The 24,668-nt window shown below is 34.7% G+C and overlaps 1 protein-coding gene across 1 annotated transcript; it reads right to left on the bottom strand.

Annotated features, from left to right (window-relative positions):
* Positions 1–657: 657 nt before the first annotated feature.
* On the bottom strand, positions 658–1,260 carry LOC131040052 (ethylene-responsive transcription factor ERF039-like). Its single transcript, XM_057972938.2, has one exon. It carries the CDS (start codon positions 1,258–1,260, stop codon positions 658–660), a length of 603 nt encoding a protein of 200 aa, XP_057828921.2.
* Between the last annotated feature and the right edge of the window lie 23,408 nt (positions 1,261–24,668).

The following is a 24,668-nucleotide window of genomic DNA, read 5'->3' as shown; positions in this document are numbered from 1 at the left end:
AATCCAAAAAACCACTGCTAGGTAGACAATTGATTCATGTCTTCTATCTATCGGTTTCTAGTCTGGATCTTTATATATATTTACGTGAAAAACATTCAATGACAAATGACAAATAATAAATAAAAAAATAATTATTATTTCTCAAAAAGATAAATAGATGAATGACATGAATGGAAACCATCAGATATGAACAGATTGTGAGATTACAACAGGAACATTAATAAACAAACAACTAACTGCCAAAACCTTGTAAGATAGAAATCGTTTCAATGTACATATGCGTTGGGTTTCCACAATAGCTGAATGTTACCCTGAGGAAAACCAAAGGCAGAAAACATTTATATACATTTAAAATCAAAGTGTTCTGGGCAAGTACCATATACTTCATTCCAAAGGAAGCCACCGTATATCGATAAACGTTCCTAAATATTTCTATCGACGAGATTATATAGCTCCAAATTTTCTTAAATATTCATTCAAATGGAAGCAACTATACAACACCAACCTTTCTGAATCAGCTGCAAACCAATATTAACTATTGTAAGCTTGAACGGTACATCTTCGAGATCTCTTTTTCTTTACTCGTTGGTTGTAATCCATCTCCCATGGCATTGAAAACTCCACCTTGCATTCCTTTTCTAACTTTAGCTTGCTAGTCTAATTAAAACCCCAAAGAGGTGTAAATTGATTATCTCCATCTTTTTCTCCCATCAATGGGTTATCAAAGATGAGAGATGATCCGATCAGCACCCCATCTGCAATGTTCATTAGCAAGCTTGGCCAATCCAGCCATGAATCCACTATCATATTCTTGTCATTTTGGTTTACTGCAGTATTAGTCGATTGAGATTGATTTTCTGGAAACACCTCTGGATCAAGAAAACCATCATCATTCTTGGTGTTGGAGCATAGCTGTGGTGCTTCTTGTTCCACTGGCTGTTGAGAGTAAGAGTATGCAGCCTCGACTGCAGCCGCTTGAATGTCTGTTGCAGATGAAGTTGCAGGGCAAGGAAGAGAATGTATTAAGTCAGGGAAATTTAAATTGGCTGACTCCCCTCTTAAGGCAAACGCAGCTGCATCGTGTGCACGAGCTGCCATCTCTGGAGTGGGGAATGAGCCAAGCCATATCCTCTTCTCCTTCCTTGGCTCTCTTATTTCTGATACCCACATTCCCCACTTCCTCTTTCTCACACCTACATAGGTAGGATGCTTTGTTCCCTTCCTATTTGCATCTACACTACTACTACTGTCCTTCCCCATAATGATTAGAAGATCTCAAAACAATAGGTACGTTAGTATTCCAATTTGGCAGAAATATATTTGTAGAATATTCAGAAACATTCAGGTTCTAGGCAACAGTCTATTTACATGTAAAACAATGGCAATACTAGTACAAATACAGTACAGACACTATTAACTTGTATTCCTTGTCTACTGAACTCAAAACAAAACACTACCGCAACTTGACACTACATAAGGATTTTTTCTATGGCTTAACAATGTCAGAGCTAACTGGACATCATCACTTCACAACTCGAATGCATTTACTCTTGTTATAATAGATTCTTATAGTTGGGATCATAACCATAGCACTAATTCTAATTCTATCTCTAACACTAACCATAAATCTATAACTAACCCTACTACTAACACTGATTCTATGTTTAACCCTTAACTCTAGTTATATTTCTAAAATTAGACCTTTCTCTAATCTAATCTTTATCGTAACTCAAACTGTAACTTAATATTTCTCTGACCCTAAACCTAATTCATCTATTTTTTTAATTGTAATTATATTTTTAATTATATTAATATTATTTTAATATATAATAAATATATTTTATTAAAGATAATAATATTATATTATTATACTTATCTTTAATATTTTATATGTTGTCCTACAACTTCTACTAACATATATATATTTATATTTATCTTAAATATTTACATATACATATATTTCTTTTATTACTGTAGACGTCTAGACAAAATATCTCTGACATATTTTAGATTTTATATTTATTAAACTTTACTGAAACATCAATACCATATTTGTTGGCCTTTCTGCTTCATTGTTGACATTTTCTACTTTTTATTTGCATGCCTGATTTGACAACCTTCTCTTTCCTGCTTGATTTGTCCTAAGAGCAAATTAAGACCATTAATCTTCCAAACAAGGACAAAGCATACGAGCCCACCACAATTAGACCACCTTCTCAGCCAATGATAACGAACTAATTTCATTTTTTACTAAACCATTGTCCAATATTCATTTAATCATGATACACGTTGATTACGGTTTAACCTTCATTTTCTATATACATACTCTGTTCTGAAAATTTTCTGTAACAAAAATCATTAAAGAAACCGTAGTGGTTTTTCTTTTCTATTCAAACAACAATCATAAATTATGTTAATCTAAAAAACTTATGCAATTTGCTCACAATCTGAAGATTACTTTAAGATTACTTGACTGACTGACTTATCAAAACAATTGATTTAGCGTTACGCTGTTAACTATAATAATAGAAAAATTATTATATAATTTCCCTCATCACAGGGCATCAAAGAATCAAAGAGCATCACTGTACATAATGATTTTTTAAAACCAAAATATTTCTTGGGGGTAGGTATATTTGTAACAAGCTTTTTAATAAAGAAACGTGTATCAAATTGTACGGCTGGTCCATGAAGTCAATTTTAAATCTTGAATTATAATGACTTGATTCCAAACATTTAAATTTAAAGATTGTATAATTTCCAACAAGCCAATTTTAAAATATAATGAAGGCATACGAACCCACCATAATTAGAGTAACCTCTCAGCCAATGAACAAACGAATTTCTTTTTATACCAACTTCTCAGCCAATGAACAAATGAATTTCTTTTTTAATCAAAGCAGTGTGCAATTTTAAATTAAATATTTTGGACAGGAGTGCAAAGCATGTTATTGGCAGTAGCACGTGTAACTACAAGTCTACAACCAGCCCGTTCTCTGCTTTAATACATTTTTAATCATATTTCAAGAATCAAACTGGTTGTTATTTTCTATTCAAACAACAAACATAATGTCTATTAGTTTAGAAAAGCTACGTAATTGGCCCACCAAGATAAGATTATTTTTATCAGTCACTTATTAAGAATATTAATAATATAGCTGTACATAGCTCAACTATAATACGAAGGAAATTATTATTTTCCCACGTCAGCGAGCATCAGCGCACATAATAGTTTTGGAAAACTGAAAATTTCTTGTTGGTACGTATATTGTTCACATTGTATTGAAGATCTCAAAAGTCCATTTTAAATCTAGAATTATAATGATTGGATTCCAAATATTTAAATTTTAAGATTTTATAATCTTTGATTCTTAAATTATAGCGATTTATTTGTAAACATATTTTTGAAGGGAACACAAGCCGAACCCTAGAACTCCACCAATCCACAAAAGAAATCAAGGAAAATGAGCCCCAAACACCAGAATTATGGTGAGAACTTCCAATAATCTTTGAAGAGCACACATGGTGAAGAGCAGAACTTATACCCACAATGGGGAACACCATGCCCAGAATAGGAATAGAGACACAATCAGAAGAATCTGCAAAGCACTCTGCCCATAATAAAGGAGGGGTATACACCCCAACCGGAGGACCCCGGGAACTTAGAAGAACAATGGAAAAGATGACCAAAAAAGGATTAGCCTCGCAACACAGTGAACCCAAACAAGATATATCAAGCATTAACATAGTCAGATCTATGGGGAACAGTAAGAGCTCCCACCTCCACCATAGGGGACACTACCACAACCCTCCAAGCAAGAACAAGACATAAGAAAACTGACTCACCATCTTGCAAAGGAGGGATGCACGAATCCGAGCACAAAGGCCCTTATAGCATAGATAACCTAAGCAAGAATAGAGTCAAAGCCACTAGAAGAAGAATGCCCCAGTAAATAATTGTAATGTCCCCTACCTGATCTATTTAAATATACTAAAATTGATAGATTTTCTTCAATAAGTTATTAACAAGTGCTTGTCTATTTTTCTCATTATTTGATTAATTCCATTATTCATAGTTCTTAATATAGATATCAAACCCTGCTACTACTTCAGTTTTAAAGGAGAAGGGTTTACATATGTTACCAAAGTGCTTAGAGACCAACTACAATAGGTTCCCTCAAAGTTTACAGATCCAAACCCTTACCTATCTTGGTTCTATACCCTCAAGGCTTATGGGTCGCTGATCCCCACCCTATCTTGGGACTTAAAATATTGCTTGGATTTAGACTGCCCCTCTTTGAAACATCTCAATCCCATCTTCTTAAATACATAAAGTAATAACATGATTTAGACTATAAGTATATATATTTCTTATGTATTATGAATATATATATGAAATTAAGTATGACTGTCATACATATTGCAGTCCATATTAGTATTACTATTAATTCTGCATAAGAACATTATTGGTCTTCATATATTAAGCATACTTATTAAACACATCCCCATGCATACCACCAAGAACAAGGATGTTACTGCCTATGACTTAATAACAGTTGTGATCTTATCTGATCCATGGTGATCTTACTAGATGCTTTTGATTCCTTTCCTTTATATCTCTCAATGTGAGGGAGAGGTCACACCTCTTCATCATGTATGCCCTTTGGCATAAGACACAACCTTTCACCATTAGCACCCTTTGAAAGAGTGCAACTCTTCATTATTTCTTCCCTTTGAAAGGGACAACCTCTCATAATTAGATCTGCACTTATTATTTAAATCAGATATGCACTTCTCATTTCCAAGTTATTCCCCCTCTCAAATGAGGTTCTCTTCTCCCTTTTATATCTCATTGTTGAGGGAGTCACAACTTTTCCTTTCATGTATTTTGAATTTTCATTAACTTAATTAATTTTTAATTAATCATATTTAATTATATTATTTTATATTTTAATTTAATTTAAAATATTTTAATTTTATTATTATCTTTTATTATTAAATTTTATTTCAAAGTGCGGACATTACAGTCCGCGCCACCCAAGATTGCTTGTCCTCAAGAAATGATCATGGAGTGTTCAATATGACTCCCAATATGAAATGGTATTGGAAACACACATGGAATGAAAATGCTGGAAACATATTAGGCATGAATTAAACACGGAGCATACACACAAATGCATGTATAGTTAGATTCTTTCTTATCAACTACAATGTTTTATTGATTCATGTTTACCCTGCAAGATGGCCAGATTAAGGCTCTGATACCATTTGTAATGTCCCCTACCTGATCTATTTAAATATACCAAAATTGATAGATTTTCTTCAATAAGTTATTAACAAGTGCTTGTCTATTTTTCTCATTAGTTGATTAATTCTATTATTCATAGTTCTTAATATAGATATCAAACCCTGCTACTACTTCAATTTTAAGGGAGAAGGGTTTACATATGTTACCAAAGCGCTTAGAGACCAACTACAATAGGTTCCGTCAAAGTTTACAGATCCAAGCCCTTACCTATCTTGGTTCTATACCCTCAAGGCTTATGGGTCATTGATCCCCACCCTATCTTGGGACTTAACATATTGCTTGGATTTAGACTGCCCCTCTTCTTAAATACAGAAAGCAATAACATGATTTAGACTATAAGTATATATATTTCTTATGTATTATGAATATATATGAAATTAAGTATGACTGTCATACATATTGCAGTCCATATTAGTATTACTATTAATTCTGCATAAGAACATTATTGGTCTTCATATATTAAGCATACTTATTAAACACATCCCCATTCATAGCACCAGAACAAGGATGTTACTGCCTGTACCTTAATAACATTTCTGATCTGATCCATGGTGATCTTACTAGATGCTTTTGATTCCTTTCCTTTATATCTCTCAATGTGAGGGAGAGGTCACACCTCTTCATCATGTATGCCCTTTGGCATAAGACACACCCTTTCACCATTAGCACCCTTTGAAAGAGTGCAACTCTTCATTATTTCTGCCCTTTTGAAAGGGACAACCTCTCATAATCAGATTTGCACTTATTATTTAAATCAGATCTGCACTTCTCATTTCCAAGTTATTCCCCCTCTCAAATGAGGTTCTCTTCTCCCTTTTATATCTCATTATTGAGGGAGTCACAACTTTTCCTTTCATGTCTTTTGACTTTTCAAACTTTTAATTAATCATATTTAATTATACTATTTTATATTTAAATTTAATTTTACTATTATCATTTATTATTAAATTTTATTTCAAAGTGGGGACATTACAATAATCCACCAATGAAAACCATCCAGACAAGAACAAACAAATCTCTTTGCCAAACCCCCACGAAAGAATGGGGAAAAAAAAAGAAGCCAAGGGTCATCTCCATCATCCTCCCCATCCTCATATCCCTCTTCTACATCCACAACAACTATGCCTTTTCTATAAATCCATGCTCTGTAAACCATAGCTATCTTGATACTTTTTTATAGTAGTCATATGGAAACTATTATGATTATGGTTTGTGCTACATTCTTTAGTAGTTTTTTTAGCTATGGTATTCCTAGCTTTGTTTTGTGTAGTTTTGTCCCATTGAGGAGATATACTATGGTGGGTATGAACTTATTTTTCACATTTTCTAATTTCACCCTATTTGGTGTTAGTTTAATTTTGAGGGGTTGGCTAGAAGATATTGCCCCTTGGTTTAGTTGGGTTTGTTTTTCTTGAGAGGTGTTGCCTCCCATGTTGCGGTGGGGGATTTTGTGTTTCCCACTAGTACAGTCACGGTTGATAGGGACCTCAATGAGATCTATTGTACCATGAAACAAGAGTAAACACAATGAAAGAAAGGAAAGATGATGGAGGCAATGTAGAACTGAATGAATTAGATTATCAAAATTGGCTACAAATAATCGACAACATCTAGACTATAATATTTGGCTCACTGGCCTACTATATGCATGCTCAACTACAGAATCGGTCATCTTCGAACCTCTAAATCTTATGATACATCTTCTATATTCTCTCCAATATGAATTATGATGCTTAATTACATTGATTTATATGGTCTAGAGGGATCCGGGTCGGCCCAAGAGGGATCAAATACCGAAAAACAAGATAAAACATGTAAAACACTAGGTCAACCTTCGACAAGGAAAATTCTTCAAAAAATCTAAAGCAAGAAGTGTGGATTAGAGGGAAAGTCAGCCACATGCTAAGGAACATTGGGATCAACAAAATGAAGGTCCACAAGCTACGAAAAGTATCCACAGTATTCACTAATAGAAAATAGGTCCAAGCAGTTCTGGGGTTTTAAGCTAGAAACCTGTCTTGGAACCGGAAGCGATAACTTATCGAAAAATGATCCAAATGTCCCATGGTTCAAGAATAAGGAAGATAATCATGATTGCAAGCAAGATCCAGCTCCACAAGATCTAGTGAGAAAATACAAGCAAACGTAGGAAGAAATGCTAAAACTGTAAAACTGAAAACAAACTGAAAACAAACATTTTTTTTTCGATTGATGAAAGATTGCTAAGAACTAGGGATGCTCCTGCATCAAGCATCTAGGGTTTTTGAAAAAGTGAGTCCCTCACTTTTCTTGGGTCAGAGGAAAACCAAGTCTGTCCACCTATGTCTAAGAAATCAAAGATGAATCTTCAATGGGTATGTTCTTCCATTTCACAAGATACTCCTTGTACTGATTCCTTCGGGTGCTACGCCCAATCCTACTTTCCAAAATGTCTTCAATCTGATTTGGTTTTGTAAAGTAGAAAATTGAACCCTAGTGACTCCCTACTTAGGAGAGAGAAAGGAAGTCACTAGGATGATTTTCGCTTGGAGGGACTAGACATTCAAAAGAGGGGTTTGAATAATTCCAAGTGGATTGCAAGGGTTAAAGTGTGATTTGGCCTCTTTTGTAAATGAGAAAGTTGACTTGTTGACTATATAGAAAAGAGAGATAAAATGGGTGAAATGAGGAGCTATCAATTCAAGATCGTGTTGTAACTTTGGATATGAGATATTTAGACTGATACGGATCCACCCTGCAAATTTTGAGAAAATTCGTTGGGACCGTGTTGAAAGTGCACACGGTCGTCCGAAAAACCCATGAAACAAAAAGAATTTTTCTGCCTCTGTAAATGACATCCAAATCTGAAAATATAGCCGTGGACCTACAACCTGCACATAGAAAAGAAGGGAAGAAGGGTTGTGGATAGGGGTTTGCCTCAGTCAAACCCTAGTTGAGGAATCAACCTTTAAAGAAAGTAATTACAAATGGTTGAATGTAAACAATGGAAATGTATACCTTGTAGATCTATAATTTGTTGATGATAGTTGCTTTGCTTCTTGAATGTAATCACAAGTATTGTATGAAATGGCATGTAACATGACAAAACCCTAACACACACAAACAAATTCTTGCGAATGAATGTTCTAATGGTGTTCCAAGGGATGAATGAAGAAGACTTGAATGCTTTAATTATTGATGAAGACCATTCACTTAAATTTTGCCTATCATGTATTTCGTGTATCGCTTATTCATGTATATCATATCTTTATATTTATATCTCCCTATACAAATGAGAATACCAACTCTCTTGTATACATGCCTCAAAAGATTAATTCATCTCACTAAAGGCCGACATCGAGGATATTTGAAATCCCAAAATGTAGATAGGGTCAGGGGATGTATCTTGGGGTCACCCTAAGAGGTGGGGATAGGGGCACCACACCCTTGTCCAAGGGGGACAGGGGCATCATGCCCCTTTCCTGCCCTATCTGGTGGTCCTAAGGCTATCTCCGGGCTAAAACAAGGAGGGTTCAAGGGGTGAAAGTGCAAAAGGAGGTCTTGGTTGGGAAGGAAGACGTTGTTACCAAGGTGAGGACCTAAGATGTGGTTAAAATTGTAGAGGTTACAATTTTATGACACTACAGATTCCTTCCAAGGCAACTGTTTCTCCAAGTTTGCAATATTGTCTTCACTGAATTCTAATTCATGATATTGATATAGATCTGTAATGTTGAATATAACCTATGAAATACTCAAACTATTCGGTAGATCCCCTTCATATGCATTTCTGGAACTAAATTTCCTCAAGATCTTACAAGGTCCAAACTTCCTCATCTTCAACTTGTTATAAGTTCCCATTGGAAATATTTCTTTTCTTAGGTACACTATCCCTTCATTGCCAACTTTGAATTCCTTATGTCTTCTCTTCTCATCTTCTTTCTCCTTATACTTGTGGTTCATATCCTCCAATTTTTGTTTAACCTGAATATCTAAGACCTTTATGTGATCTGCAAATTCTTCTACTTTTGTACTCTGCTTATTTTCATTAACGACATCTCTCAATTCTAATATACGTCTAGGGTGTGCTCCGGTAACAATCTCAAAAGGTGTTCTTTTGGTAATCCTGTTTACTAGATTATTGAAGGTAAACTCTGCTTGCATAAGGATCAAATCCTAACTTCCGATCTTCTTTCCAACTAAGCATTTCACCAAATTTCCCAAACTCCTATTTACTACCTCTGTCTATCCATTAGTCTGTGGGTGAAAAATTGAACTGAATCTCAAATATGTCTTCATCTTCATCCAAAGTGTTCTCAAAAAATAACCAACAAACTTAGTGTCTCTGTCTGAAACTATGCTTTTAAGTAATCCATGCAATCTCACTACCTCCTTGAAAAATAAGTTAGCTACATGCACTACATCCGATGTCTTCCTACAAGGTACGAAATGAGATATCTTCAAGAATCTATCCACCACCACAAATATATAATCATTTCGTCTCTATGTCTTAGGTAATCCAAGTATGAATTCCATGCTTATGTCCTCCCAAGGTCTCTCCGGTACTGTCAAAGGTTTATACAATCCCACATTCTGACTATTACCTTTAGCAACTTGACAAATTCTACAACTCTACATAAATTTCCTGACATCTTTATGAATTTGAGGCCAAAAGTAATGTTCACTCACCAATGCTACCATTTTGTCAACACCAAAGTGTCTAGCTAATCCTCCACTATACTTCTCCTTTATTAGATTTTCCCTCATAGAACTCTTAGGTATACACAACTAAAATCCTCTGAATAATATCCCATCCTAAGAGAAATGATGCAACCACTTACTTCTATCTACCATAAATAGTGTTGTACATGCTTTCCAAAGTTCTGTGAAATCTGGGTCATCATCATACAAGGTCTTCAACTCCTCAAATCTTAACACTGTCGCTCTCATTTCTATCAACAAATTCCTCCTTCTACTCAATGCATCAACAACTTTGTTTGAGTTTCCAGTCCTATGCTTCAACACAAAGGTGTAACTCTAAAATAAATCTACCCATCTCATATGTCTCTAATTCAACTTACTCTGATTGTTCAAATACTGCAAGGCTTGATGGTCAGTATACAACACAAACTTGGTAGGCAACAGGTAATGACTTCACTTCTTAAAGGCTTTAACTATGGTATAAAATTCATGATCATACACTGAATATCTCCTCCTGGCATCATTTAACTTTTTACTAAAATAGCTACTGCTCTCCCTTCCTAACTTAACATAGCTCCAATTGCATCCCCACTTGCATCGCAGTCTACTTATAATACTTTATCAAAATCTTGTAAATCTAACGCAGGATACTCAGTCACCTTCTTCTTTAACAATTCAAAACTCTTATTTTCTTTGGTTGTCCACTTGAATTCGTTCTTATCTCCTCTCATTGTGTCAATCATCGGGTTACAAACTAAACTAAATTTTTTGATAAACTTCTGGTAGAAACTAGCCAATCCATGAAATGATCTTACCTCTCCAACACTTTCCGGTGTAGGCCATTCAACAATTTCTCTTACCTTCTTAGGGTCCATCTTCAATCCATCCACAGATATCACAAAGCTTAAATATACTAACTCTTCTTTCATGAAAGTACACTTCTTAAGATTTATCAACAACTTCTGTTCTCTCAACCTCTACAAAACTTGTCTTAAATGCAACAGATGCTCATTTTTTGTCTTACTGAAAATCATAATATCATCCAAATATACAATTAAAAACTTATCCAAAAATTTCTTCAATACCTCATTCATCAACCTCATGAAACCACTTGGTGCATTAGTCAACTCAAAAGGCATCACCAACCATTCATACAATCCTTCATTTGTCTTGAATGTTGTCTTCTACCCATCTCCTTCTTTGATTCTAATCTGATGATATCCATTCTTAAAGTCTATCTTTGTATAGTATTTATCTCCACTCAAATAATCCATTATGTCATCCATCTTAGGCAAAGCGAATCTATACTTATCTATTCAAATCTTCATTCTCTGTCAGTGTCATTTAGTGTGTAGCTTTGTTAGGAAAACTAGCTCCAAGAATTAGGTCCATGCAATGACTGATACTCCTCATAGGTGGCAATCCATCAAACACATTATCTGAAATGGTGTCTTCATACTATATCAACAATTATTTTATCTCCTCTAGTTATTCTTCATCACGCTTTGGGTTCTCAGTCTTCTTAGGAACTAAGGCAAAACTCACATTCTCATGTCTCATTCCACCTAGGGATTTCCTTCTATCCACCAAACATATTTTAGCATTCATACATAATTCACTCTTAAGGGGCTCCTCCAAGGGTAAGATGGTTTTTTTCATCCCATTTGCCACAATCGTGTATATGTTCTTTTTCCCATCACGTATGGCTTGTCTATCAAACTGCGAAGGTCTACCCAACAAAATGTGACACATATCTATAGGCATAATATCACATAAAACATCATCATGATAATTTTTAATTTTCAATTTTACCAAGCATTGCTCACTCACTAAAAACTTATGATCATTCTAAATCCATGCTATCTGATAAGGCTTAGGGTGTTTCAATATTTCCAACTTCAATTTATTCACCATTTCTTCTAAAACAAGATTATCTAAACTACTGCTATCAATAACTACTTTATAAAAATTATAGGATACCTTACACCTGTTCTTGAATAAATTTATCCTCTACAAGGGCTCTTAATCTTCTCTCATATGATATAAGGCTCTCCTCATCATCAATATTTCTCCATCTTCCAATTTGTTAGCTAATCTAGTGGTCCCTTCTTCTAGCAATTTTATTCTCTCTGTGTTCTCTATCTTCTTACATTCAAAAGAATGATGTCCTTCTCCTCCACAATTAAAGAAAGTTCCCCTAAAAACTCTCGTCTTATTTTCTATCATCTTTTCCAAAAATTTCATTCTAGTAACTATCAGGTTCTCTTCTCCAGTAGAAATTTTTGTCATCCTTCTAGTATGAACTACCATCTTTACTTACTTCCTTGTCCTTGTTCTGATCTACAGAGGTTCCTCTTCCTCTGGAATATCCTCTTCCTTGTTGAAATATTCCTCTAGAAAACCTTCCACCTCTACCTCTCTATCTCTGCTCATGTCTTTTGTTCCACTTCTCTTCTGCTTTAAAGGCATATTGATAAGCTTCTTAAATACTCTACAACTTGATCAAATTGAGTTAATCTTGTATAGACATCTACATTCCATTGACAGATCTTGCAACTTGTTCAATCTTAGCATTGACATATCTGAATCTGATATTCAACCTGTAGAATGCTTTAGTGAATTCCTTCACACTATATTATTTCTACTTCAAGTTTTGTAACTTCCTATAGTGTCATAAAATTGTGACCCTCACAATTATCAAGCACATTAGGGTCCTCATACATGTGAGATAGAATCCCTAGGCCTAATCGGACACCAAAGATTTCTCATCCCTTAGAATTAGATTCTTCTTTGGCCTCTGCACCACCCTATCTATACTCTGCCCTAGAGAAAGGGGTAGGATAGGGGCATGGTACCCTTGTCCTCCTAGGAAAAGGGCATGGCACCCTTGTCCTAGCAAAAGGGTTTGGCACCCCAGTCCCTGGCCTATTTTGGGACAAGACCTTTCCTAGAGTATGCATTGTAGGTTGTGGTGTGAGTGGGAAACTTCCCCGATGTTAGCCCATGACAAAAATTAGTTTCATTAACCCTAATTGACAATATAAATGTCACATTAACCCTCTCATTTGAACAATAGGAAGTTTTGATAAGAAAAATTCATGAGACCACGCATTCAAGAAATCAAGTATTCAAGAGAATTCAAGCATTCAAACATCCCTTTCAAGCATTGAGGATCTCAAGTCTCCCTTCAAGGCCATTCAAGTCAAGGATTGAACCAATGAGGAGGAGATCCATTTCAACATTCAAATTCATTCAAGCAATTCTATTAACATCTCTATCACAACCTCCCTTGAGGTGATTTACATTTGAGTCTTTCATTTACATTTACTTGCAAGTACTTTCTTTCATCATTTGGTTAGTCCAAAATTGGGTTTGACCTATAGGTAAACCCCCAATCCCAAACCCTTTTCCTCTCTTTTCTGTGTGTAGGTTGCAGGTGCATAGTTGTACTTTCAGATTTGGACTCCATTTGCAGAGGCAAAAAAACTCTTTTTGTTTCAAGGATTTTTTCGGAGGACCGTCTACATTCTCACCATGGTCCGAATGACTTTTTCTCAGATTCACAAGGTAGCTTCATCTCAAGATATTATTGCCAGATCTAGGTGCACAGCTTCATCTGATATCCCGATCTTGAGTTATAATCACTTCTTTGTCACTTTTGCACCTAGTTTCAATACACAATTCAATCAATTCATTTCTGTCAAAAGGAAAGGGGATTAACTTATCATTCTCATATCATTCAGAATTCAATCTTCTTCCTTGGAGGTTGAATCTAGTGAATTCTTCCTCCCCTCTTCCAATGCAATGGGTGAAAAGTGTTTAAAGGGAAATCTGCAGTGAAACTCTGATCTCTCTTCAGAAGGAAAGGGTATCTTTCATCTTGATCTCTCTTTCACATCATCTTTTCAACCATTACATTTTCGTGAACCCGGTGTCTTGCATGCATTCCTTTGAACAAAATTATATATTCTTTATTTACAAGTTTAAGATTTTTGCAAACTTAGGGGTTAAATCATTTAAAAACCTAGTTTTTAAAATTGGAATTGAGCTTGTGATTTGTAAAATTTGCTTGTTATCTTAGATTTGAAAATTTCTTTGTTTGAAAAAATCAATTTCCTTATTGTCTTGTTCAATTTTCAAAATCAAATTTACAAAATTAAGTGGTTAATTGCTAAAACCCTAATTTCCAAAAATTATTTTGAACTTGTCCAAAAATTGGATCCCCATTTAATTCTCAAATTTTTGATTGTTCTCAGACTTGTCTTCATTCCTATAATTCAAATTTTAAAAATTAAGCGGTTAGATCATGAAACCCTAATTTTCAAATTTTGGATTTTGTGTAAATTTCAATCGATTGCATTCAAATTCAGATTTCTAAAACATTTTCCAAGGTGCCACTATCCATTAGGTTTGACCTTTTTCAAATTTGTAATTCAATTCCTCATTTCCTTCATAACCCTAATAGGGTCCTATTTTCACGTTTGAACCTTTATTTTGCTTATCTAGAGATCGTAAAATTTGCCAATGTTTTGGGGATAGCTTTAAAATCATTGTAATATTCATCTTTGTAAATTTCAAAAAAAGTTGGGTGGACCATGTGCATTCCCGCCACAATCCTCGATTTTTTCCCAAAATTTTAGGAGACTATTACGACTGTATTTAATAGCCTAAATAGAAAATATTGACTAATTTTGTCAAATTTTTATCCCTCTAGAATCGAAAATACCTCCAAAATTCAATATTTCAAATTTCAAGATAATTTTTAAAATTAAAAGGTTAATTTTAATCCGCCCCAATTTGAAAAATTCTGTTAATTTTAAAATTAAGTGGTATCCACTTGGCCCTAATTTTAAAAATCCAAATTCCTTTGATTTACACCAAAATTATTTTTATGGAAATTGTGTCTTTTTCTTTCTCTAACAAAGTTCAAATTATTTAATCATTATTTTCTTAAATTTTGTATTTCTCAATTCTAGAAGCTTTGTTCCTATAAGTCAAAATTCAAAATTCAAAATTTCCCTCTAGTGCATGAGCTTTACCACTATTAGTCCTACCTATACCATCCTTGTTAGACAAAGCATTAGAATTAAGGCCTGCCAAGGTTTAATTACCGAGGAGATGGAGCCCAATTTGAGTGACTTCTTTAATGAGGATCATGCTAGATCTTCCAATCCTAATCATATGCCTATTTATCCCATTTATGAATCTCATGATGAAGAAGAGCTTTGACTAGAGTCTCTATAGATCAACTTTCCAAATTGGACAATCAATTTGATAACTTTCAATAATGGATGTCCCAAGAGTATCCTAATAGTGAAGCTCTTCCATTAATTGAAGACCTTAAATGCATGATTCAAACTGATAAGAATGGGATTGATATATCGTATGACATTGCACATATTGTTGAATCTAATTTCATGACTATCAAAAGTTATGCTGAAACCCTAGGTTATTCACAACCTTTCGCACAAGTCAATCCTTCTATTCCTTTGAATACTCCTATGACTAGTGTTCCTACTTTTACCTCCAATATCATGGCTACTTCAACTCAAAATGACATTCCTACAACAATTAGTCATGGGGGAAATCCCTCTTCCTCATTTAATCCTCCATATTTACCCGTCTTCAATAAGTGTTCCTATCATTCCTCAATCAATCAATGTGACACAAGGGGAAAATTCCTTCAACAAGTTTGATCCTCCTTTAAGTGTCCTATTTCCTACCCAATCATCTCCTATACCTACTTATCATAATATCCCACCATCTTATTCTAAATCCATGCCTTCTCTCGATAACATCACACCACCTTCTCAATCAACTATGTCTAGCATCAATTCTTCTACTGAAGTGACAATTAACAATCTTGCTCAAACCGTGTCTTCCTTAGAACAACAAATTGCTTCTATGAGTCAATCCAAATTTACTGTGCCCACCTTTGATGTTGAGCCTACTTTCTCTTGATATTGTTAAAATCATGCCACCTAAGTATGTGAAGGTCCCTCAATTAGAAGTTTACAATGGAAAAGGTGATCCTCTTATGCATGTCAAAACATTCCAAACCTTGTGTACTGATTTTTCTTATGATCAAAGATTGCTTGCAAAACTGTTTACAAGAACACTAACAGATAAGGCTTTACAATGGTTTGTGCTTTGCCTTCTTATTCTATCACTTCTTTTCAACAACTACCAAATGCTTTCATCCAACAATTTCAAAATAACATTGGTCCTAAATCACTTTGATTGATTTAATGCATTGTAAACAAGGTGTTGAAGAAAAAGTGATTGATTTCATTGGTAGATATAAGCATTTGTGTGTTCAAATTTTTTTTCTTGTACTAGATAATGATATTCAGAAAACTTTCATTTCTAATTTGCAAAAATATATTAGGGAAAATCTTCTTTTGTCTAAGTTTACTTCCTTTCCACAGTTGTGCGCAACACTTCACAATTATCAACTGGTTGTGAGTCAAATGGAGCAGTCCACTCCTATGGCTCTGAGTGATAAGGGGGAAATTGTTCAACAATTGTTTGTGAAGTTCAAACCAACAAAGAGCTTCATCAAGTTTAATGACAAAGTCAACAATAACAATGTGAATGCTACAATAGGTGTGCCTCCTATTTCTAATTTTTTCAAAAGAGAAAGACAATTTACTCCTTTGAATGAATCTTTACGTAGTATTATGTATAAGTTGTTGCAAAAAAATATTATAAAACTTGCTCCTATAAAACCAGTTGATCCTTCTAAGGTAGTATCCCCCTATTTTCATAACAATTCCTTTTGTCAATTTCATCATCATCCTGGTCATGATACTAAGAAATGTTTTGCATTGAAAAATAAGATTCAATATTTGATTGATAATAATACTATATATGTCGTAGGTGTGAATAATAAAGGGAACAAATTAATAGCTCCTCCTTATTAAAATCTTAATATTTTCACTGATCCCTTGCCTTCTCATACTTCTAACTTGATTGAAACTGTGCCTAATTCTTTCTCTTCTGAGGAATTCACTTCTATAGCTTAGAAATTAGTAAATAGGGTAGAGAAACAAGATAAACCTAAGTATCTTTGTATTACATTTGACCCTAGTGAGACCATTAGAGCACCTGATGCCCCTTTATACATAGTTGTGAAGCTTAAGGATATACCTTGCCATGGTGCTCTTATTGATCCCTCTTGCATGGTTAATGTCATAATTGAGGAGTATCTTTTCACTTTAAGATTGCATAAACTAATATATGATGACTCTAATGTGGTTGTGAAGTTAATTAATGGATTCTCTTATCCTACCATTGGCTCTATCACACTTCCTGTTGAAGTTCATACTAAATCTATGGATGTTGACTTTGTTATCATTCCCTCTTCTGAGCAATTCTGTGTGAATTTGGGCTATCCTTGGCTATCTTCCATGATGGCTATTGCTTCTCCAATCTATAAGTATTTAAAATTTCCTCACAATGGAAAAATTATAGCTGTGAACCATAGCTTATTTAAACCATCCGAAAGAAGCCTTGGTGTTCCTATTGATCTCTTTTGGCCTAAGCAATTTCAATATCTTCCATCAAGGAGCAATGCTCTTTGTAAATCTTATTAAAAATGGAAGAAAGATATTACCTTATCCTTGAGTCAACCTAGATCCCTAAAAATTGACATTCCTATAATTATTGAAGATGAAGTTCTTCCCCTCATGGATAAAACAAATCTTCCTCCTAAGGAAGATCCTCAACCTATTCGTATGGATGTGTATATGCTTTCTCGTAAGATATAAAACAATGTTCCTCCTAAGGTTAGACTCGTACCTTTGCCTCATGATGGACCTAGTCTCCTTCCTACACTTAATATTCCTCCTTTATATGGCACAGTTCCACCTCCTTCCTCTTATAGAGAGAAGAGGTTCGCTTCCCCCCTTGTTCAACCTAAAAGACCTCAACTTAAACCTTCAACTATCAAAGATGAGAATACTCTAATGGTATGATGAATCAATAAGGATCCAGTAAACCACTGAGAGGGGGAGGGGGTGAATCAGTAGATAAAAAAATGACAAACTTTTCACCAAACAAAAACAACCTCTCAAGATAAACTCAGAACTTACTGGTTCAAAGACTGGACTAACAAATGCAAGCTCACTGTCAAGTAAACTGGTTTGACTGTCATAACAAAATAACAATAAAACAACTTTGAAACTCTCAAAACCTTTTAACCAAAACATCCCAATACTTTATTGACAAAAGTAAAAGAACATTTTAGATTTTCATTGGTCATCATATCATAACTAAGTGGATCTAGCAGTTAAGCAAATTAACCATCACAAACATAACCACAAAAACATTCACAACTTGACACAATAGTTTTGACGTGGAAACCGAATTGGGAAAAAAATACAGTGGGGATGAATACCCACAAGTATTCTGAACTCTTCCGCAGTTCTCCTTATTAGGAGACAATCCTTTTAAAGCTTTACAATAAGTCCTGTTAAGAACAGATCTTGTTAGGGACCACCCGGTTAAGGGATTTACTATAATGCCCTATTAGAAGCAATACCCTGTTAGGAGTAACCTCGATAGAGGATTTGAATTCCAAGATAATGGATCACTTGGTTAGAGGATTTAGATAAAACTAAGCTTGTTAGAGCTTACCCAGTTAAGGGATTTCACTGCTGTAATTGTTAGAGAACAACAAGGGTTTGCTGATCTGGTGAATAGAAATACTCTACTTGATCAAATCCTTTTCATGCTCCTGTCTATCTTTACGCATACTATAGATACATCTCCTAGTTTGGCAACCAATCACTCTTACATTCCAACAAAATTTCCAACACTACAACAAAACAAATCATCGACCTTATAAGAAAAACAATAGGTCGGCAACACATCACAAACCTAAGATCTCATAGAGATTACAAACAAATCAGTTCAAGTATGACTGTTGGATTACATAGCAATCATTGAACATGATTTAAGACAACCTTGATCTCTCCTTGATCACCACTTCATCGATCCCTGTAACTCATCACATGATTTCCATTACATGCAATGGACTTGCTAATTCCCAAGATAAAGTTATTATCTCTACATGCCAAAAACCATTTGAAACTTCATCTTATACAACATGCATACATGGCAGAATCATTACCACTCATCATTTGATCATAAACCACTACAACCGATTCACCAAGCTCAATCGGTTAGTGTTTAGTACATCAATAGGTAGGGTTTACTAGTTGATCTCACTTTTTCTCTAGTAATACTGGTTTCCTTCACAAGCTCTCCTACCGGTTGTAAAACAACATTATTACAACATAATTACTAGTTACAATTGACATTAATGACAACATAATAGTTCATCAATGCAATCTTCATGCAAATGACAACAATCTCCTCCTTTGGCATTGATGGCAATACAAGTATCAATACCTTTCATTTTTATGACTATGAGTAGGAATCCTAGTTTACATTTTACCATGTACTCTCCTTCAACTGAGTCTCCATGTCTTCAACTGGTAATTGGCTATAGATCTTCTCTCTATCAATCATATGGTTCTTCTCCCCAATCATATAGTTTTTTTTCCCCTTTCACAACAATGCCAAAGTGAAAGTAAAACATGTAGTGTCATACTCTACTATTTTGGATCATCAAACTGTAACTTGATGCTCCCCCTATGGAATAACTCTGCCACTCTACACCAATCCTATTTCAAGATTCTTGAATTAGGTTCGGGATTGATGTATTCCACATATTTCTCAATTGACCTCATGTAGGGGCACAACCCCTAGCTAACCTCTAAGATACTCAAAACTAGTCTTAGGCAGAGGTTTAGTAAAGATATTTGCTAGTTGTTCCTTGGTAGATACATGCTCCAATAACACATCTTTACTTTGTACTCTCCCCCTCAAGAAATGATATTTAAGCTCAGTATGCTTAGTTCTAGCATGCAACACCAGGTTCTTTGAAATATTTAGTGCACTGGTATTGTCATATAAAATATTTACAGGTTCTGTGATCTTCTTCTTAAATACTTCTAGAATGTGTTTCATCTAGATTTCCTTAGTAAAATTCATATACGCTGCAACATACTCAGCTTGAGCAGTGGACTATTATATACAACTCTACTTCTTGCTACTCCATGATACAAGTCTTCCTCCAAGAAAGAATGCACCACTAGTTGTGTTCTTCCTATCATCAACATTACCTGCCCAGTCTGCATCTATATAAACATTCGAATCAAAGTTACCTACACATGGATACCATAATCCTTAGTCAATAGTACCTTTCAAATATCTGAATATTATTTTGGTTGCTATCAAGTGTGTCTCCTTTGGATTCTTCTGAAATATGGCAACTAAACCAACTGCATGAGCAATATTCGGTTTGCTATGAACAACATAATGCAGTTTCCCTATAATTGATCTGTACTCTTTTTTATCAATATATGCAACTTTATCCTCCTTAGATAGTTTACAACATGTAGCCATTAGTATCCCAACTAGTTTATAGTCACTCATTCTAGATGTCTTCAATACCTGTTTCACATACTTAGACTGTGTGATAAAAATACCACTCTTCATCTGCAGAATTTACAAACCTGTGAAGAATTTTATCTCTCCTACAAGAGACATTTCAAATTCACTTTTCATCTCATTTTCAAAGTCATCACTCATGTCATCATTGCCTCCAAATATTATATCATCCACAAACACTTCACTAACCAGTATCTTATCTCCTTCAGATTTGAGATATATATTGTTGTCTTCATTGGTTCTCTGAAAACATATCTTCATCAGATGTGAATGTAGCCCTTCATACCATGCTCTTGGTGCTTTCTTTAAATCATATAGTGCCTTGTGCAGTTTACACACCATATCCTTTGCATCAGTCAAAACATAACCATCTAGTCACTCAATGTATACTTCTTCTTCTAATATTCCAATTAGAAATGTTGACTTCACATCCATCTGATATACTTTGAATCCATTATATGTTGCAAATGCAAGTAGAGTCCTAACACCTTCCAATCTAGCTACTAGTACAAATGCCTCACCATAGTCTTCACCTTCTTCCTATGCATAACCTTTGCATACCAATCTAGCTTTGTTTTTTACTACTACTCCATCTTCATTCAGTTTACTCCTGAATACACATTTAGTGCCTATCACATTTTTATTCACCGGTCTCGGTACTAGTGTCCATGTATTGTTCTTCTGAATCTGGTCAAGCTCCTCCACCATAGCTTTAATCCAGTGATCATCTCCAAATGCTTCCTTAGAATTTCTAGGCTCAATAATGGAGATCATGCAAGAATTTTCTCTAATTCTTCTTCTGGTTAACACTTCAGCATCTTTATCTCCAATAATCTAGCCAGGATTATGATTGATTCTAACATACCTTGGAATGACATGATCATTATCTTCAGGTTCTTCTTCCTCACCTTCATCATCTTCTTATGAATCTACCTATTCTAGTTGAACTGGTACTACAACATTCGCTTCATCAACTATTGGCTTTACCAATTCTGGTTCCAAAATCAGAATGCAAGGTTCATCTTTGTTTTTCTCCTTAGTGGTTTTCTTGAGACTTCAGGACACTCATCCACTTGAACATCAACACTTTAAATGATTCTATGTGTCTGGTTACTATAACATTTGTAGGCCTTACTATTGGTAGAGTAACCAAGAAATATGACTTCATCACTTTTAGCCTCAAACTTACTAACATATTCACCTCTCTTGATAAAATATTTACTACCAAAAATATTAAAATAAATGACATTAGGTGATCTACCATGCCAATATTGATAGAGATTTTTATCCTTACCTCTCTTTACCAATATCTGGTTCATAGTGTAGACAGTTGTGCTGATAGCTTCTCTCCAGAAATATTTTTCTACTCCTCTTTGTATAGGCATCATTCTAGTAGCTTCAACAACTGACCTATCATTTCTCTTTGCAATACCATTTTGTTGTGGTGTTCTCGGTACAGAAAGATACCTCTTGATTTCATTGTCTTCACAGTATTTAATGAATTCCTTTGAAGTAAATTCATCTCCTTGATCAGTCCTCAGACACTTTATCTTCTTACCACTTTCCTTTTCAGCTAAGGCTTTGAATTCCTTGAACTTAGTAAAAGATTATTTTTTATCCTCCAAGAATTTGACCTACATCATTCTTGAGAAATCATTAGTGGAGATCATAAAATATCTATCACCTTGAATACTTTTACTCCTTATTTGTCCACAAAGATCTGCATGAAACAAATCTAACAAATATTCTGCTGATAAAGATTTGCTCTTAAAGGTTGAGGATGTCATCTTCCTAACTGACATTCCTTACATAGAGCATTCACTAGTTTGTCCAATTGAGGCAAACCTCTTACCGACTTGGAATTACTGACCTTAACAATGTTATCAAAATTTATATGATAATATCTCTGATGCCAAAGCCAACTATCATCTACTTTACCAATTAAATAGTTGTTGACTTTAGGGTTTAGGTGAAATAGGTTACCTTTTGTCTGCTTGCTAGTTGCAATTAGTTCACCTTTTCTCCCATAGATTTTGCACATTCTACTCTTGAATTCCAATGGATAACCTTTGTCATTGAGTTGACCTACACTTAAAATATTGTGCTTTAATCCTTCAACCTAGTAGACATCATCTACATTGCTCTTTTTATTAAGAGAAATGGATCCCTTTCCTTTTACCATGTAGCGTGAGTGATTTCTAAATCTCACAACTCCTCCATCAAATTCCTTCAAAGTAAGAAATTTACTTTAGTCACTGGTCATGTGGTGTGAGAAACCACTATCTGTGATCCAATCATCAGAACTTTCCATGCGATAAACTAATGCCTTCTGTTCAGATGTCTTCTCTTTAATGGAAACAAAGAGAATGTCTTCATTAGCATCACCCTCAGATTCTTCATTAGTGATACCACCATCAACTGCAATGAAACAATCCTTCTCCTTTTCCTTTGTACTTCATGTACTTCTCTTGCTTATGCCCATTCTCACCATTAGGACAATTAGCTGCAATGTATCCAATCTTGTTACAAGAAAAACATTTCAAAGGTAATTTACCTTTGTACTTACCGGCACCTTTGGGTAACTGCTTGGCCAATAATGCTTCAAGCTCGATCAAATTGGTTTCATCATCAACTTCTCTGTTGGATCTAGATATAATTATGACTAACATCTCTACTTTTCCTCATGTCCAATCTTGTTACAAGCAAAACATTTCAAAGATAATTTACCATTGTACTTACAGGTACCTCTGGGTAACCACTTGGCCAACAATGCTTCAAGCTCGATCAAACTGTCTTCATAACCAACTTCTTTGCTGGATCTAGACTCATAATTGTGCCTGACATATCCGCTTTTCCTCATAGGTGGGTTAGAAAATGAATCTCTAAATGCAGATTCAGATTCCTGAGTACTACCATCATAACTATTTAATTCAAATGTATTAAGCTTACCAATAATGGAGTCAAGAGTTACCTTAGTTTTATCAATAGACTTTAGCTCTTGAATGGCTATAACTCGGATAGCATAGACTGGTAGAAGGGTTGTCAACACCTTAATAACCACTATGGCATCCTCCACTTTACCACCTGCACTCTTGATCTCACCATCTTTTGATCCTCTAACAATACTGTTGTATATTCTTACCTTCAACCATTCACATGTCATCAAATTTACCTCTCAGACTCTCTTGTTTGGCAATCTTCACTTGCTCATCACTGCTATATATTTCCTCAAGTTTTTCCCCACCTCATAAGAAGTCTTAAGACCATGGACATCATCATACTCTGAATCAGATAAAGAATTGATAATGGCCTCCAATGCTTGATTATTTTCTTGTTCCTCTTTCTTCTGGTCATCAGACACAGTTTCACTAGGTGTAGCATATTGAGTAACAACATGTTCCTAGTATTGACTTCCTAGACTCCTGATATAGATTTTCACTCTATCACTCCATATTTTGTAGTTTTTCCTATTAAAATTCAGATATTCTTTCTTCATCATGTTCTTCAAGATCTTTACCTCAGGCTATAAGGTGTAGACACTAGAGAACCTTAAATGTTCTGATACCAATTGATTGTATGATAAATCAAAAAGGATTATGTCAACTATTGAAAGGGTGGGCTTAATCAGTAGATAGAAAACTGACATAAACTTTTCACCAAACAAAAACAACCTCTCAAGACAAACTCATAATTGACTGATTCAAACACTGAACTAACAAATGCAATATCACTGTCAAGTAAATTGATTTGATTGTCATTACAGAATAACAGTAAAACAACTCTCAAACTCTCAAAACCTTTTAACCAAAACATCCAAATAATTTATTGGCAAAAGTATTCACTTGACACAATTATTTTAATGTTGAAACCCAAATGGGAAAAACCATAGTGGGGATGAATACCCGCAAGTATTCAGAACTCTTCTGAAGTTCATCCTATTAGGAGCAAAGCCTATTAAAGCTTTACAATAAGTTCTGTTAAGAATAGATCCTGTTAGGGACCACCCGGTTAAGGGATTGACTATACTACCCATTAGAAGCAATACCCTATTAGGAGTAATGTCAGTAGAGGATTTGAAATCCAAGCTAATGGATCACCTGGTCAGAGGATTTAGATAACACTAAGCTTGTTAGAGCTTACCCGGTTAAGGGATTTGACTGTT

This window comes from Cryptomeria japonica, chromosome 10 (genome assembly GCF_030272615.1).
Source record: "Cryptomeria japonica chromosome 10, Sugi_1.0, whole genome shotgun sequence".
Classification (NCBI taxonomy): domain Eukaryota; kingdom Viridiplantae; phylum Streptophyta; class Pinopsida; order Cupressales; family Cupressaceae; genus Cryptomeria; species Cryptomeria japonica.
This window is presented reverse-complemented; position numbering and strand designations above follow the sequence as displayed.